Source organism: Hippocampus zosterae, chromosome 12 (genome assembly GCF_025434085.1).
Source record: "Hippocampus zosterae strain Florida chromosome 12, ASM2543408v3, whole genome shotgun sequence".
Lineage (NCBI taxonomy): Eukaryota > Metazoa > Chordata > Actinopteri > Syngnathiformes > Syngnathidae > Hippocampus > Hippocampus zosterae.
This window is the reverse complement of record NC_067462.1, coordinates 8,748,009-8,763,131: the sequence shown is the minus strand read 5'-3', so window position 1 is coordinate 8,763,131 and position 15,123 is coordinate 8,748,009. Positions and strand designations below refer to the sequence as shown.

The window sequence follows — 15,123 nt, the reverse complement described above, 5'->3', positions numbered from 1 at the left end:
CGTCATCGTCTTCGCTCCGGTGCTCTTTGCCATTGAGTAGAATAAAACTATTTGAGGAAAGAAAGCACAGGTCTTCTCTCAAATTTGGATAAATCCAAGCCTCCTGACACTAATTCAGGAAATAATAAAAAAGGTCGTCTCTCAAATGGACGCTTCTGTCAAATCAACATTTGGTATTTTCTGTCGTTGGGTAAATGAATGCCTGCCACCATTTGTGACAATAAAAAAAAGGCCTCCCCTCAATGAATGCCGCAAGTAAAGAAACACTTCCTCTGCAGTGGGGTAAATAAAAGCCCCCGGCAACTATTCGAGCAAATACAGCAAAGGCCGTCTTTTCTATGAATGCCTCCTTCAGATAAACCCGATACTCTCCTCAATCGAGTAGATAAAAGCCCCTTTGGAACCATTTGAGTAATATCGTACAGGCCTCATCTCCAATGAGCAACTAATCAAATAATATCTAATGTGCTCTCCGTGCTTAAAAATAATAATAAAATAAAAGACCCTGGTGACTAATTGAGGAAATACTATCAATGCCTCCACTTACTTGGATACTTTATTCAAATAAACGCCTGGTACTCTCTGCAGTTGAGTAAATACAAGCCCCTGGCAACTAGTTCAGGAAATACGGCGTCAGCCTCCTCTCTAATGTATGCCTCCTTCAAATAAACATGCCATACAATCTGCAGTTCAGTAAATCAAAGCCCCCGGGCTCGTGTATGCGGAAATATAATGAAAGTTTTCACTCAAATTGACACCTCAGTCAAATAAACACCTCACGCTTGCTCCGGTTGAGTAAACATAAGCCCCGAGCAACTACTTGAGGAAACGCAGTATAAATGGTCACTTCCTTTAAATAAATGTCTGTTATCATCTTTGGGTTTCGATCAATCAAAGCTCCTGCACATTATTTAAGGAAATATAGTCAAGACGGCCTCTCAGAACGATATCTCCATTAAATACTCGCTGCGGTAGAATAAATACATGCCCTCAATCGCTATCTGAGGAATCATGCTTCACATAGAACACCGTTGAGCTTTCAAAGTCATCATGAGGTTGCAAGCTCCTGCAAAGTGCGACCAAGGGGCTTGAACTGTTTGACCAAAATGCGACCGGCATCAAGACAACTATTGCAGATGAGAATGAATAGCTATAATTATCCTATCAAGTGGCGTAATGTCTTTATTCTCTCACTGGCAGAGTGCTTCTTGAAAGGAGCACCCGTTTGTCATGCAGTCCCGGGGTGCCGCGATTTCTCAAAGGTCACTCGGACACGGAGGCCGATTAGCAATTCAGATTGGGCTAAAGGGGCTAAAAGGCAGTCGTGGCACTGCCTGAGACTAATTGCGTTAGCAAAGGCTGGCGGTTGCTGATTAGATGACATGAGGAGGAAGCAGCAAAAGGCAACGTTATGGGAAAGAGACGCGTGTGTGCACGTAGCACAAGAGATGTCGCTCAAGCTCTATGTAACACAAAGAGTAACGCTGCAGCAGTTAAGTGCGTCCCTGTATGATTTTCTTCTGTTGAGTAAACAGTTATAAAATTAAAAAAGGGCCTCTCGTGGGGCCTAGTTTGCAGCACCATGGACAGCGAGAAGGCCACAAATGGAGTGAGTGGGCTCCCAAAGGGTTGACCGGAGACAATGCAAAGAGTGGCTGAGATCCACTGCAGACTATTCGGCCAATGCACAAAATAACGTCAAAGTGTTCCAACTGTGCAGCTGAAGCACACTGCAAGCTTCATTTCTTGAAAGGAAAGACCAAAAATGCAAATATCCTGACATAACCACCGGTTGCTATGGCGACCGTGAACCCACCCCCTCAACTCCACTCGTGCGAGCGTGCGCGCGTGCGCGTGCCCTACCTTGCATTCCTCCATGCACGTCCGAACCGAGTACGCGTCCGTCTCGTATTTGCGCACCAAGAGCTCGAAGTCCCGGTAGTTGTCCTCCGCTTGCCGGTCAAGGAGCTGGTAAGCCCGGACGCAGTCGCCGCATCCCGGCGCGTCCGCCCCCATGGCCAAATCCAGGGTGCAATTCATGTCGCGTGGACTCGTAAACCCGTAAAACAAATCCAAAAGTGAGTAGGAATTACAAAAAGAAAGGTACAAATCGCTCAGGTTCACGTGCGTCAACTGCGTCCCATCTCCCCCCGCCAGGCCCAGGCACACGGTGTCCGCGTCCGTGAAAGTGAAGCAGTCTTTGGACACGCTGTCCGGGTGACAGGTGTCCATCCGCCACAGAGGTTCGGTAGAATTCCCTAGAAAAATAGCATTTTGCTCTCTGGCGTGGTAGTGGTAGTGGTGATGGGGGTCAGGCGGTGGTGATGATGATGATGGTGACGCCGGCGGGAGCCAGTGGAGGGAGTGAGGCTGCTCGCCCGTCTCTCTAATCCCGAGCCTCCCCGGGACCGAGCGCCGCTTGTCCCTGGTGCGGGTGAGCGTGGCCTCGGCGCAGAACCACAGGTGATCCGAGAGCAGGACGGTGATGAAGAGCAGCGAGGCCAGCGACAGTCGCCATCTCTGGGCCCGCTCCGACTCGGTGGATGGCTTCTCGGTCCCTCGGGGTGCGAACCAGTATTTTACGCCTTCGTCATGCTGTCGACGCATCCAAGCACCCCTGGTCATATTTTAGGAGAGTGGTGCCCTGGCCGACTCCACCGCGGGGGCTGCTCTGTCTCAATACTCATTGACTTAGGCGGACTCGGCTCGGTTCTCCGCAGGGTGCCGTTGCCTCAAGCCGGTGCGGGGCGCTGCTCGATTGGCGCCCGCAGCAATCGGTTCTATTCCGGTCCAATAAACCCACCCGCGCGGATTAAGCTTGCCGCAACCTCCGTGGCTCCCCGCGGGGGGACGGCGTCCTCTTTGACCGCATGCCGCGTCCGTCCGTCCGTCCGTCCCTACCTTCCGTCCTTCCTTTCTTTCTTTCTTCCCCGGGTGTGCTCCCTTCGTTTCTCTCTTCGCCTTTGATGATGTTTCTGCTTCTACTGCTGCTGCTGCTGCTGGGGCGTCTGCCGCAGATAGTGCACTCTCTCACTGAAGTGAAGCGTCCGGCCCGCACTGGCCAGTCTCGTCGCTGCCTGGAAGCCGAGCGTGAAGGCTTGAATCCCGTCTCCGGCTGGCCGTTGTCATCTTGGAGCGAGCCTAAGTTGCCGCCATGTTCGCCTGGAATCACTTTTTCGGAGAACACAGGCTGTTTGCGTCATCTCCATCGCTGCGAGAGCTCCATCGTTGCGCAGTGGCCGAGCAGCTTATTGCCTATATGCACACGCAGGGGGAGAGGGAGAGAGGGGGGAGTGAAGGAGGGGGCACGGTGAGGGAGGGAGGGGGGGGGGGTACACAGGTACGCGTTTTCACAAATATTTGCCTTGCCCGTTTGTTTTGATGCCGGGGAGTCAAGGGTCCATGCATTCAATGAAGGCTTGGTGATTGGGCACAAGGTTTAACACTCTGCATCATTCCGTTAATTGCATGAGATAAACCGAGTCGATTCTTCTCTCCAACCGCATGAATGGCCTTGTGCATTTTTTCAAAATAGTTGTACCTGCAGTATTTGCAGACGGTCATCAAATAGTTAACCGTTTAAGCATAATCGATGAGAATCTGATTCAAAAGGTGGAGGGCAAGTTGCATGCGAACCAGGAAACAAAATGCCATACTTTTTGAAAGGTACCCCTGCTTTGCAAGTTGAAGTGGAAGTGCATGGTCCTTGTAGCAGATGCAAAAACAACAAGTGCCTTTTGCCGTCCAGTAACAATTTGTCTACAATATCTACATTGTTTACAATAGAGTTCTATAAAATAGCAAAAGTGTTCCACTGGAGGGTACCATTCTTATGGTCAAAGTTTACCTGAAGGTACAAAAACTGTATGTGCTATAATCCAGACATCTTTGTCCCCCCCCCCCCCCCTCCGCCAGAATTAATCTATGCTCTTAACCTCGAGAGAACCAATTATGAAAGGTCATTTTCTATTCTATAAGGTTCACAAACACATGTTTTGATGAGCATATTATGACACTCACTTTGGAATGAATTAGAACGGAGATTCTGAGCTGCACTTCTAAGCTCAACCAACTAAATAACAAAAAAAGAAAATCAAACAACACTTACATAAAGAAAGAGAAAAAAATGGAGGTTGTTGACTCCTCATTTTCACTTCATGTCCCAAACCTTTTGTACTCTTAGTATAAAATGTATCGGATGATTATTCTTGTGAGGGCCAAAAGTTAAATGACTGTATTCATATTGCCATCAGTGTCCCCGTTGCTGATAATGAATGAACAAAACATTTACAGTATGTTAAACTGCTACACAAACACATTAACAAGCAAATGGATGACAAAGTACCAACATAATCTGCCCTAGTGAGGTGTTGGCCCAGTTTACCGCGAGCTGGCTGCGTCTGCTTCTGTGCACCCTGGCAAGGAGTCTCTGTCTGGAAACTCCTCTGGTGGGCTGAACATCAGTCTTCCAAAAGAGATCCCCTCAATTTGTGTTTTTGTGGAGAAGGCTGGCACGGATGACTAACTCAGCGTCGATCCAAAAATCGGTGTTAGGATGCAGCTTACAAGCTGAATTTTATTGAGTAGCACTCAAAATACTTTCAAATGAGCGAATCTACTGAATGTAGACACCATATGAAAGAATTCAAATTTGTCATTGATACAGTCAACAAGGTAACCATTTTTACTGATGTCTACTGTTTTGGTCATTGTTGGCAGCAGTGTTGAAGTGCATTGCATCCCTTGAAATTTGTTTAAAATATTTTGGTTATCTTATGTAAATGACCCTACAGCACAATACTGTCACGTTGCGAGGTGGTGGTGGTGGACCCCAAAAAGCAGGCAGGAGGGAGGAGCAGGGTGTATTTGAAGAATTTTATTTAAAACAAAGAAAACTAAATCCAAATCACACAAAGTTTGATAAAGTATCAAACAAAAACCATGACTGAAGCTAAAACAATGAACTAAACATGACAGAAACCAAGAGCAAACAGCAACACACATGACGGTAGCAACTAATTACCAAATGACCAACAGGTGTGCAGCTGCCGGCGGGAGCCCTACAGTGCCACCTGTTGGTCCCTAAACCGAATTATGACAAATATATGTAATGAGCTTTATTGGATTGTATGTGTACTGTTAGCATATGGTGGAATAGCGAATTTCTGTCAAATAATTGAAATTATAAAATAATTATCGATGGCCATCGACAAACGGATTTGTCAAGTGTATGTTTCAACAACTGAGGGGCTCGCTCAGCTGGGTTTGCAAAATTCAGTAAAACCACAGGAATGAAATGGAGCCTTGTATATGGCAGTGCTGCATAGCTTTGGATTAAATATCAGAACAGCTTTTAAGTTGAAGATAAAGATTAGGGGGTGAATCTTCTCACGTCATCTGTGAGAGAAAGAAATGCCAACAAAGAACTCTAACAAGTTAAACAACATTACGCTCGAAGTGGGTATGTGTATGGATGGTATAAAAAGATCATGAGTAGTGGTAAGTCACAGATCGTGTGTGTCATAATGGTGAGAAAAGTGAAGATGGAGAGTGGCATGTAAAAAAAGCCACACTTGAGCCATGCAGTGAGTCAGCTTTGCTCACGGGGTGTTTCTTAGTCATGTATCTGTAAATAAATCCTTATTTTTACATCAAAAGCCCCATCTCAGTTTTTCTCATGTCATTTTAAGACTTTGTAAAAAAGTTTTAAAAATAAAATAAATGGGAGCGACAATTTCACAGTTCTGGCTGAGCTTGTTCTTTTCCACCTTTTGGCCAGAAATGTTTTAGGTGTTCCACTGTTGCTCATTAAAAAAAAAAATAGTAAAAAGCTAGAAACATTCTTACCCCAGTGAAAGAAGAAGTCTCTTATCTTTTTGTGGGGAGGTCCAGTGGTTATAGTGAAACAATATCCCGCAAATCTCAAATCTCAAACTGCTCTACAATAAAACAGCTGCCAATTTGGGGGCAACTCTGCTTTGAAAACGTCTGGCAGTGAATATTTTAATACTTTACACCACAAACTACGATCTCAACCCTTGAGTGGCGTTTGTAATGCTTACATCTTCAAACGTTTTACATTCCAGTAAACGCGAATCCCGAAGCACGCTCTTTTAGTCTTGTAATGGCACCCCGCTTGGCGCATCTGTTGATGACGTCCTCGTTTGTTGTTTTTCCTCCAGCTATTACGTATATCTAGGTACAGTTAAGTATTTGTACTCTCATTTTGTGTCTAAAGGGGTTCAATAGGATGACAAGGCGTATCCCACCATTGAAAGATTATATAGACAACTTTAGGCAACTTGAGACTTTGGGTCTCACGTTAGGCAACATCCTGCAGCTGGTAAGTTTGGGTTTTCAAAATAAAAGCCCTGCAGTATCGCACCACACATCCAAATATAACATACGAGACAAACGAGTGCTTTTTGACATGGTGTCACCATGTTTCCTCAGACATGCTGGACTATAGCTTTCTGCTATCAGTACTTTGGCATATTTTTGGTGAACCTTTTAGCCTTCCATGAGCAGGTTTAGCACTTCTGACGATATGCCGTGAAAGCACCAAGCCCAAGTGTATGCACTAGCTGTCACCTGACGTAGCAAAGCCGGTGGAGACAGGGGCTATATGCTAAGCTAAAGACTATATACAGACCACTAGTAACACGCCAGACTCAACCATCCAGCATACAAAATGTGTGTGCAAATGGTCAGGTTATGGAGAAACACTGCTCGGCGGACATTGAAGTGCAGAGCGTACCTCTTGATTGACAATTGTCATGTTCATGCTGGATGGGAAATCCCACACCATGCCGATAAGACACGCTCTAGTTCATGACATAGATAAACACGAGATTGTGCTATTCAAAAATCGCAAGTAGGTGAATTTGTCATGAATATGTCGACCCATTTTTAAGAAGTTGATTTTTTTTTGCCTACCTTCTTTTTTATCAGTTCTTATATCAAAGTAAAAGTCCCAACAGAACAACCTTTTAACCATTTTACTACATTTTGAAGTGAGGCATAAGACGTTCATTTTTAAAGGCACATTACCACGTATTTTAAACTCATCCAAAAAGTACCTTACCTGTACATCCTGTGATCTGGAGGGATGGTTTAGACGTCAGCCAAAGCCCCACTCAGTTGAGGGAATAAGACGCATTTCAGTGGACCAGATGTTGAGGGCAGTGGTCAGGAAGGGGGCAGCGCTTGTTTTGAAGTGCACTAATCATTTTCATAGACAGGTTTGGCATCATGCCTCTCCATGGGAACATTTGATTGAAGACTGAAGATGATCCTTTGAAAACAAACTTCGACTGATTAGCGAGCCAACCGAGGTCAACAAACATCCTAGTTTGAAGCACTTAACATCACACCAAACATGTGTAAGAATGTCGAAAAGAAGACTCACCTGATAGAGTGCAGTGGCTTTGTCGCTTGCACAGCTGAACCGTCAAAACGCATGCTCGCTTTCTAACGAGGAAGTTTATGGACTGGTCATATCTCGCATTGACATTCCCAGTCACCCGTTACACATCACATGAATGCACAAGCTTTGTCTTCAACCCATGTAAGAGAGAAAGCCATTCACGGACCAATAAATTTTCCCACAGATCTCAATCCACACTAAAGCTCCTTTTGGGGTCAACAAATTTTACATTGGACATATTTTATCAATCGTTTGGGTTGCCGGAGCACACCGACTTCAAGTGTTTGTAGTGGCTGTTGGAAGACAAGATGGGATTAGAACAAGATAAGATCATATTTGTCCTAAAGAGAGGACATTCCTCCATCCGCTTTCCATTTGCACAGCACTTGTCTTTGGAAAGTCTCAAGTGAGGAGGAGCATATGGCGGTGGACACCTGGGGGCTGATTGCCAGCCAATCGCGCGATACGTACAAACAAATAGTCACTTACACCTGTGGACAATTTAGAGGCTTCAGTGAGCCATTCTGGAGGTTTTTGGAGTATGTGGATAACATCCACGCAAGTACAAGGAGAACATGCAAACACACAAAGGGCCACAGCAGATATTTTAACCTTAGACTGAATAACTGCGATGAGGATGTGTTAAGGAAGGGGTTATTGTGCGTGAATGTTTTGCTTTTTCATTGGCATTTTTTGCAACACAGAGTAGTCTCAGCAAAGAACTGGAGTAGAACATTATGGTACAAAATATTTACTTCAACTTTGAACACTTATAACCTCCACTGAGTCTTTTTATTCCTTCCATCTATTCAACAGTCAAACATTTCCCCTCAACCTTTAAATGTTGCTGCTAAGCTCACAGGAAATAATTTGACCTTGGCGGAGGTCTACTGCTGTCTTATTTCGACATTCACAGTCTGCTAACATGTTTCTCGGTTTAACCAAAGACCCAAAACTGTCAACCGGTGTTAATCTGAGTGTGAATGGTTATTTGTCAAAATGTTCCCTGGGACTTGGATGGCTGTAACCCACCTTTCAACCAAAGTGAGCTAGGAATGTCAGCTGATCGGTGGAGTGCAGAGAGTGCACACTAAAATCATCACTTTGGGTGATGTCCTGCTCTTGAGGTGATCACTCCATCATTCCATTCCATCATCAAGCCTCATGCACATTGATATCCAAGCTTATTGAGGAGCTTCTCGTGCAGTATTTACCAACCTTTATTCAGTCATTGCCATCGTTACAAATGTGGACACCACCAGGCATAGATGTCAAAAAACGTAACCTGTGTTGACATAATGATGATCTCGCCTCAGTTTACTTACCGGTTTCTTAGCCTATTTCGTTGAAGACAAAGCTATCCTGTGCTATTCAAGACAAGAGGTTGCACAGGTTAATTGTACCTTCTGTCATCTAGTGGAAGAGCATTTAATTGTTGTGCCTGTCGTAACATGTCACTGGCATGGCCACGTGAATAAAGACACATTATTTGTATTCCTGACCGCCAACACATGCACTGTGTATGTGTGAGTGTGTGTTGGTTTCTAAGACAAGGCAGGTAGTTGAAGGGCCCCCTCAAAAAAAGGTAGTGGAAGAGCAACAATGTGACAAGAGGCAGAGAGAGAGAGAGAGAGAGAGAGAGAGAGAGAGAGAGAGCAAGTGAGCGCTAATATGTGTGCTGTGAATTCCAATTGCAGCCCCTCACAGTAACTGTAAGCGCTGGCAGACATGACTCATCCACTATTGATGGCGCGGGTGTGTGAGTGTGTGTATACGCCATCGAACCAGCGCTGATTGAATCAACACATTGCTCAATTATGCTTCTTGCTGTACCAAAAGTTATTCAGCGTAAATACAATAAACACCATACTCAGTAGTGAAATGACCATCATTACCATTATCCTATTTTTTTGTGGGTTTTTTTTTTACAGTTCATTTGTAAGAGGCATTAATGCAAACGTGCATCAAAAGCGAATTACTTAATTTTTGATTTTTAACAATTTAAAAAAATCTATAAATTTACAATTACCTCAAGATTACTGTCAATGTTATACTGTAATATAATCATAGAAATTGTCAAGTGATTGCATTTATCCCTCATTTGGAGCAAATACGTGTTAAATTACTGAAAACTTTATTGACAGAGTGCTTGCTAAAAACATTTTGACCTTGGCAGTGCTCGAACTAAATGCCAAGCACATCAAAGGCAAAAACAATTACCACAAAGCAATGTCATGCAATGACAAGGCCAGGCTAGGCTGAATGCTAACTAGCTTTAGCAAATGTCAATTACGCGTTAAATTACTGAAAACTTTATTGACAGGGTGCTTGCTAAAAACATTTTGACCTTGGCAGTGCTCGAACTAAATGCCAAGCACATCAAAGGCAAAAAACAATTACCACAAAGCAATGTCATGCAATGACAAGGCCAGGCTAGGCTGAATGCTAACTAGCTTTAGCAAATGTCAATTATGTGTTAAATTACTGAAAACTTTATTGACAGGGTGCTTGGTAAAAACATTTTGACCTTGGCAGTGTTAGAACTAAATGACAAGCACATGGAAGGCAAAAAACAATGACCACAATGCAATGTCATGCAATGACAAGGCTAGCCTAGACTGTATGCTAACTAGCTTTAGCAAATGTCAATTATGTGTTAAATTAGTGAAGACCTTATTGACAAGGTGCTTGCTAAAAACATTTTGACCTTGGCAGTGTTAGAACTAAATGCCAAGCACATCGAAGGCAAAAAACAATGACCACAATGCAATGTCATGCAGTGACCAGGCTAGGCTGTATGCTAACTACCTTTAGCAAATGTCAAATACATATACAGTGGTGGTATAAGTTTCCATACAGCACAAACTTTGGAAAGGTAAACACAAAAGGACATACCTTGTTCAAAGTCCAGTTAAGTACTAGCTAACATTCACAAATTAACAATTGAGAACCTTTCAACAACACCTGTTTACTTCCTGTCAGTCCAGTGTATCGCCGGGAATTGTGGGAAGTAAAATGTCTGATTCAAATAAAAAAAGCCATCTTCCTATTTTATTCGGGGCATGGATTTTGGAGACATTTTCATGTGTCTTGTAATGGCAGACATGTCCACTGAATTTTGTGTTGTGGTAAGATTGGTGTTTTCAGGCATGTACAAAATGTATGAAGAAAGCAATTCCATGGTTCCTTCACACCATCCTGGTGCTCGAGCGCTAATGATTGAAAACAGGATGTATTCATTAACTGAGTCTGGCATCAGTGGAAGTATCCAACCCCCGGAATCCTAATTGTATTACCCACCATCCATGAGCCAGGAAGCGGCGTATTAACAAACAAATACCCCATAAACAAAAATCTTACGCTTCATTGTTTTCTCTTCCACAAATCTTAACAGTTTGGCCTTGGTTGGGGTCGGCCCCCAATTTAGTAACAGCCCAGGAAAGAAAATATCATGGATTTATTTGACCTGAAAAATCGGTACTCGTCAAGACCTTCCAATCGAAGGTGTAGCTGTCATCCAAAAGACGTCATTTCTTAGTCACAAACATGCACACTGATGTTGACCTTCTCATCAGTGTTTCCTCATGCATGAGCCTTCATGAAGATGGCAGTCCTGCAAGATAGCATAGAGGGGTCCTCACTGCACAGTGACATCGATGAAACTTCCTCTTTTGAGAATCATTTTAAAAATATGTGTAGCGATTGTGTATTTAGGGCAGACGGCACTGTTTTACCTTCTCTTGTTCTATTCTATTGTTTGCTGTTTCTATTTAATACAGAGCAGTTCTTATTGATGAGTGAGCATTTTACACGTATGTTGTGTTGGCTGGCAACCATTCCGGGTTGTACAGTGCTTCTATAGCTCAGAGTCCAGACAAACAAGCATTCGCACTAATGGACATTTATAATGACTTTATAGTCTTCAACAGCATGTTTTTGAAGCATGCAAGGTAGCCGGAATCCCCCCACCGATACCTGATGCAAGGAGCACAAGCAATCTTCACGCAGTAGAGCCCAAGCCAAAACTTGAACTCCAAAGCCCTTGACCACAGATGTGCAAAAAATCAGTCCATTGTGCACCTTTAAACTGGTTGAATTCCTCACAATCAATCCATTTATTATCATACGTGTCGCTAATTCCTACACTAAAGCATAATATTAATCCCTTATTGTTTAATCCTCCGCACATCTTCACAAACCCTCAATAAACAACTATGATGGATTACAGTACCAAAGGAGGCTCCGTAGACAACTGATTCCCAAGTGACCAGAAATGAACCATTAAAAATGTCACGTTGTACCCGAAGCGATAGAAGAATCGCTTCGTGTGCAACAAAAAACTAGGAGTGGATCCCCGAAATAGCAGACACAGGAAAAGGTTTGTCAGAGAACAAAGGAGGTTTAATACAAACACAAAATACCTGTCCGGGCGAACAACAAAAAGCGCTGGTCAAAATAAGGACCAGGAAATAATTAAGGAAACAACAGAAAACGCTTGCGGAAAAAATAGCAAGGAGAATCTATAGGTGAACGAGATAATCTTACACGAGCGAATATAAAGACGCGCAATTACAGCCACAAGGCTTCAAAGCAACGAATGGATGAGGAATAAGCGAGAGAATTGGCACGGCGTGGAATACTCCGGCAGTGAGTCGACTGCCAGAGCGCCCAAATAAAGCATGTGTAATTAGTCACCAATGGGTGACAGGTGTGCATGTGGCAAGCAGAAAGCCTGCCCCCTGCTGGCAAACACGGGACGTGACAAAAAATGCCGCCGTGCATGTGAACAAAAGTTTCTAAAATTCTGCAGCAATGTTGCAAAATGAGTCTTAAATGATTATGATGTCAAAAAAAAGGGAAACAAACAAAACAAAATAAATCTCATGTGCAGAAAAATACTCCCAAGAGAAGACCATGCCGCTGATTGCTGAGATGCGCTCCCACGGCTTGCTCAGTTGGTCACTGTAATCAAGAGGGATTAGAGCAATGATCCAGATACCATCATGCGGTTCAATCAACCCATCCACCCATCACCGGCCCCGCTCTGCCTCAGGTTTTAGTCTCCGGATCGATCGTCTCGCCTCATTTCCATTCCAGCAATTCCTTAGTGGCACATCGACACGGCTCACTATCTCAATGCCTTTTCCCATACCCTTGGTGCCAGACGCCGCCGCGCTGTACACCCCTGTCGAACCACCTCAATCTATAATTTTCCGGAGCGTCAAAGGAAATGCGCCTGTTAGGGAAGACAACTTTCAGAAGGAGGCATGGACATATTTTGGAATATGACAATAGAAGACAGAAGATCACAAGGTTGCATTGGGTGTTTGTGCATCACAGAATCAAGTATGGCTTAACACCATTCAGTCGTTCTGCATTTGTGTTTGTCTTCATCGCCTCTTGCCCCGATGTTGCATCATTAATGGCCCAGGACTGAATCCTGATGCTCCACACACGCTTATTCATGAGGGAAGGCTCCAAAAGTACCAGCAGCGGCTCAGATGGTAATCAAAATTCGACTAGCGTAATGGAAAATAAGAGCCAAGGCATCTTTAAGCTTAAAGAAAAAGTCAGTCAGTTTTGATCTTGGAAAAACTGTAACATTAAAGCTTTGTGTTTAGCATGATGTGTCGGGCAGTAAACCACCAATTAGCACCATTTTTTTTTCTTTTCCTGGTGAAGTGGCACCTCAACAGTAGAACTGTCCTGATTTTACACAATTCAAAATATGACAGCATATCTTTGTTTAAACAAATGAACAATTTGAGACAGTAATTCAAGCCTTTATCACATCCCGGCTCCATTATTGCAATGCCCTTTACTTTGGAGTCAGCCAGTCCTCCATTAAGCGCCTTCAGCTGGTCCAGAATGCCGCTGCTCGCCTCTTGCCTGGTACTCGTAAGAGGGAGCACATAACTCCTACTCTGGCATCCCTACACTGGCTCCCCATTCATTTTCGAGTTATTTTCAAGATCCTCCTCTTTGTTTTCAAATCTCTGAATAATCTCGCGCCACCTTACCTCTCTGAGCTCTTCCGCCCCTACACGCCTCAAGTCTGTGGACCAGTCTTTGTTAGAAGTATCAAGAACTAAACTGAGGCTCAGAGGGGATCGAGCCTTTTCTGTTGCTGGTCCCTCTCTCTGGAATGACCTCCCACTGAACATTCGGCAAGCCTCCTCGCTGCCCATCTTCAAAACCCTCCTCAGAACTCACTTGTATTCTTTGGCATTCGACTCAGCATGACATTTTAGATTTGTTCTTGGTTTTACTGTTTGGTGCTTTCTACCACCTTTATTACCGATTTGTCTTACTGTTTATTGTGCATGTTAAATTGCTCCATGTACGGCACTTTGTATGCAGCGATGGCTGTTTGAAAGTGCTCTATAAATACTATTGACTTGACTTGACTTGAAACACCACCAAATCATCTTGGCAGGTGACAGCATTTTTTTTTTCATGTGGGATCATAAAAACAATTAAGTTTCATGTAAAACTGAACTTGACTGAAAATGATCTTTTCCCATCTGTCCCCATGTCAAACTTTTGCATCTCACAGCACAACAGACGCGAGCAACATCAGCTTTAGCCCGAGTGTAAACAGCAGACGGTGGGATTTACAAGAACTCCAGGACTGAGACTGACGCTCCAAACTCCTGCGGGGAGACCTGAAACACAGCCAAAAGACGTTTGTCTCCCCCTGCATTGCACCTTAATGTCCATCGAAAATAAATTCACCATTGGAGCTGCCCTTAACCCAGACATACCTGCTGGTAGTCTAATTTCTGATGCCATGTGAGCGTAGGCAAGACAAGAGCGGAGTTGAACCTGTATGAACTATTTATTAATGCAAAGCAGCAAGATTAGCCCGCATGGCACTTCGAAATGCATTTACCTCCCGCTAATCTGTGCTGACAGAGAGAAAGTGCCTCCTGGTGAAAAGTGCACCTGCATCCAGGGGGGATGTCAAAAGACATACATAAATATATTGAAGCCTTTGAAGGGTTGCAAATAAAGTCACATTTTGGCTTTGGAATCTGAATCGTTTCCAATAGTGAGATTCAGCCTTTTCTACCGCTTAAGGGGGTGGTGTGTTCGCTAGAATAAACATGCAGCGACTCTCCAGATTGTGCCTGGGATGAGGCTGGAGGAAGGCCAACGCACTGCCACTCTTGCCAGTCACCACCAGTCGCTTTTCCAGTTTGGATTGGTGCTCAGCGGAGTCTTGGAACCTTTCAGCGGGCGCTTATTATATGTACCGCTGACAAGGTTAATCCCAGTAGTCTGTTGCATTGTCTTCGACCTGCCGTCAACTTTACAGTGGTACACACTGTACGGCAATAACAACTTTGTTTACTTCTTTTATTTATTTTTTTTTTGGGTCGTGTTCATGTTTACATTCCAAACCCTGGATTAAAATAAAAAGGCAATTACAGTACCAGCAATCGAATGCTATTCAGCCAAACAGAAATACATCCATCGACTCTCAGATAATTGTGTTATTGAAGTTTGTCACGCCAGGAAATTGAGTCACATGATGTTACACACGTTGATAGAACTATGCCCCACTCTAACCAAGGCGGAGGACTTTTCTCCTTGGAAGCAGTTATTTTTCAAGAGACAGCACAGAATTTATCACTTTTGACCTTTGGGCTGGACTTAACTCTATCCGTGGCAGTTATTAACAGAGCCTCATACAG

The 15,123-nt window shown here is 43.9% G+C and overlaps 1 protein-coding gene across 1 annotated transcript in view; it reads right to left on the bottom strand.

Moving 5' to 3' along the window:
* LOC127611688 (NALCN channel auxiliary factor 1) overlaps positions 1 to 7,674 on the bottom strand; it is an 86,932-nt gene extending 79,258 nt beyond the window's left edge. The window contains exons 1-2 of the mRNA XM_052082409.1: positions 7,085 to 7,674; positions 1,864 to 3,255 (exon numbers count right to left, since the gene is read on the bottom strand). Coding sequence (XP_051938369.1) covers positions 1,864 to 2,625 — 762 coding nt within the window. The 5' untranslated portion in view covers positions 2,626 to 3,255; positions 7,085 to 7,674. The remainder of the gene's footprint in view (positions 1 to 1,863; positions 3,256 to 7,084) is intronic.
* Positions 7,675 to 15,123: the final 7,449 nt, after the last annotated feature.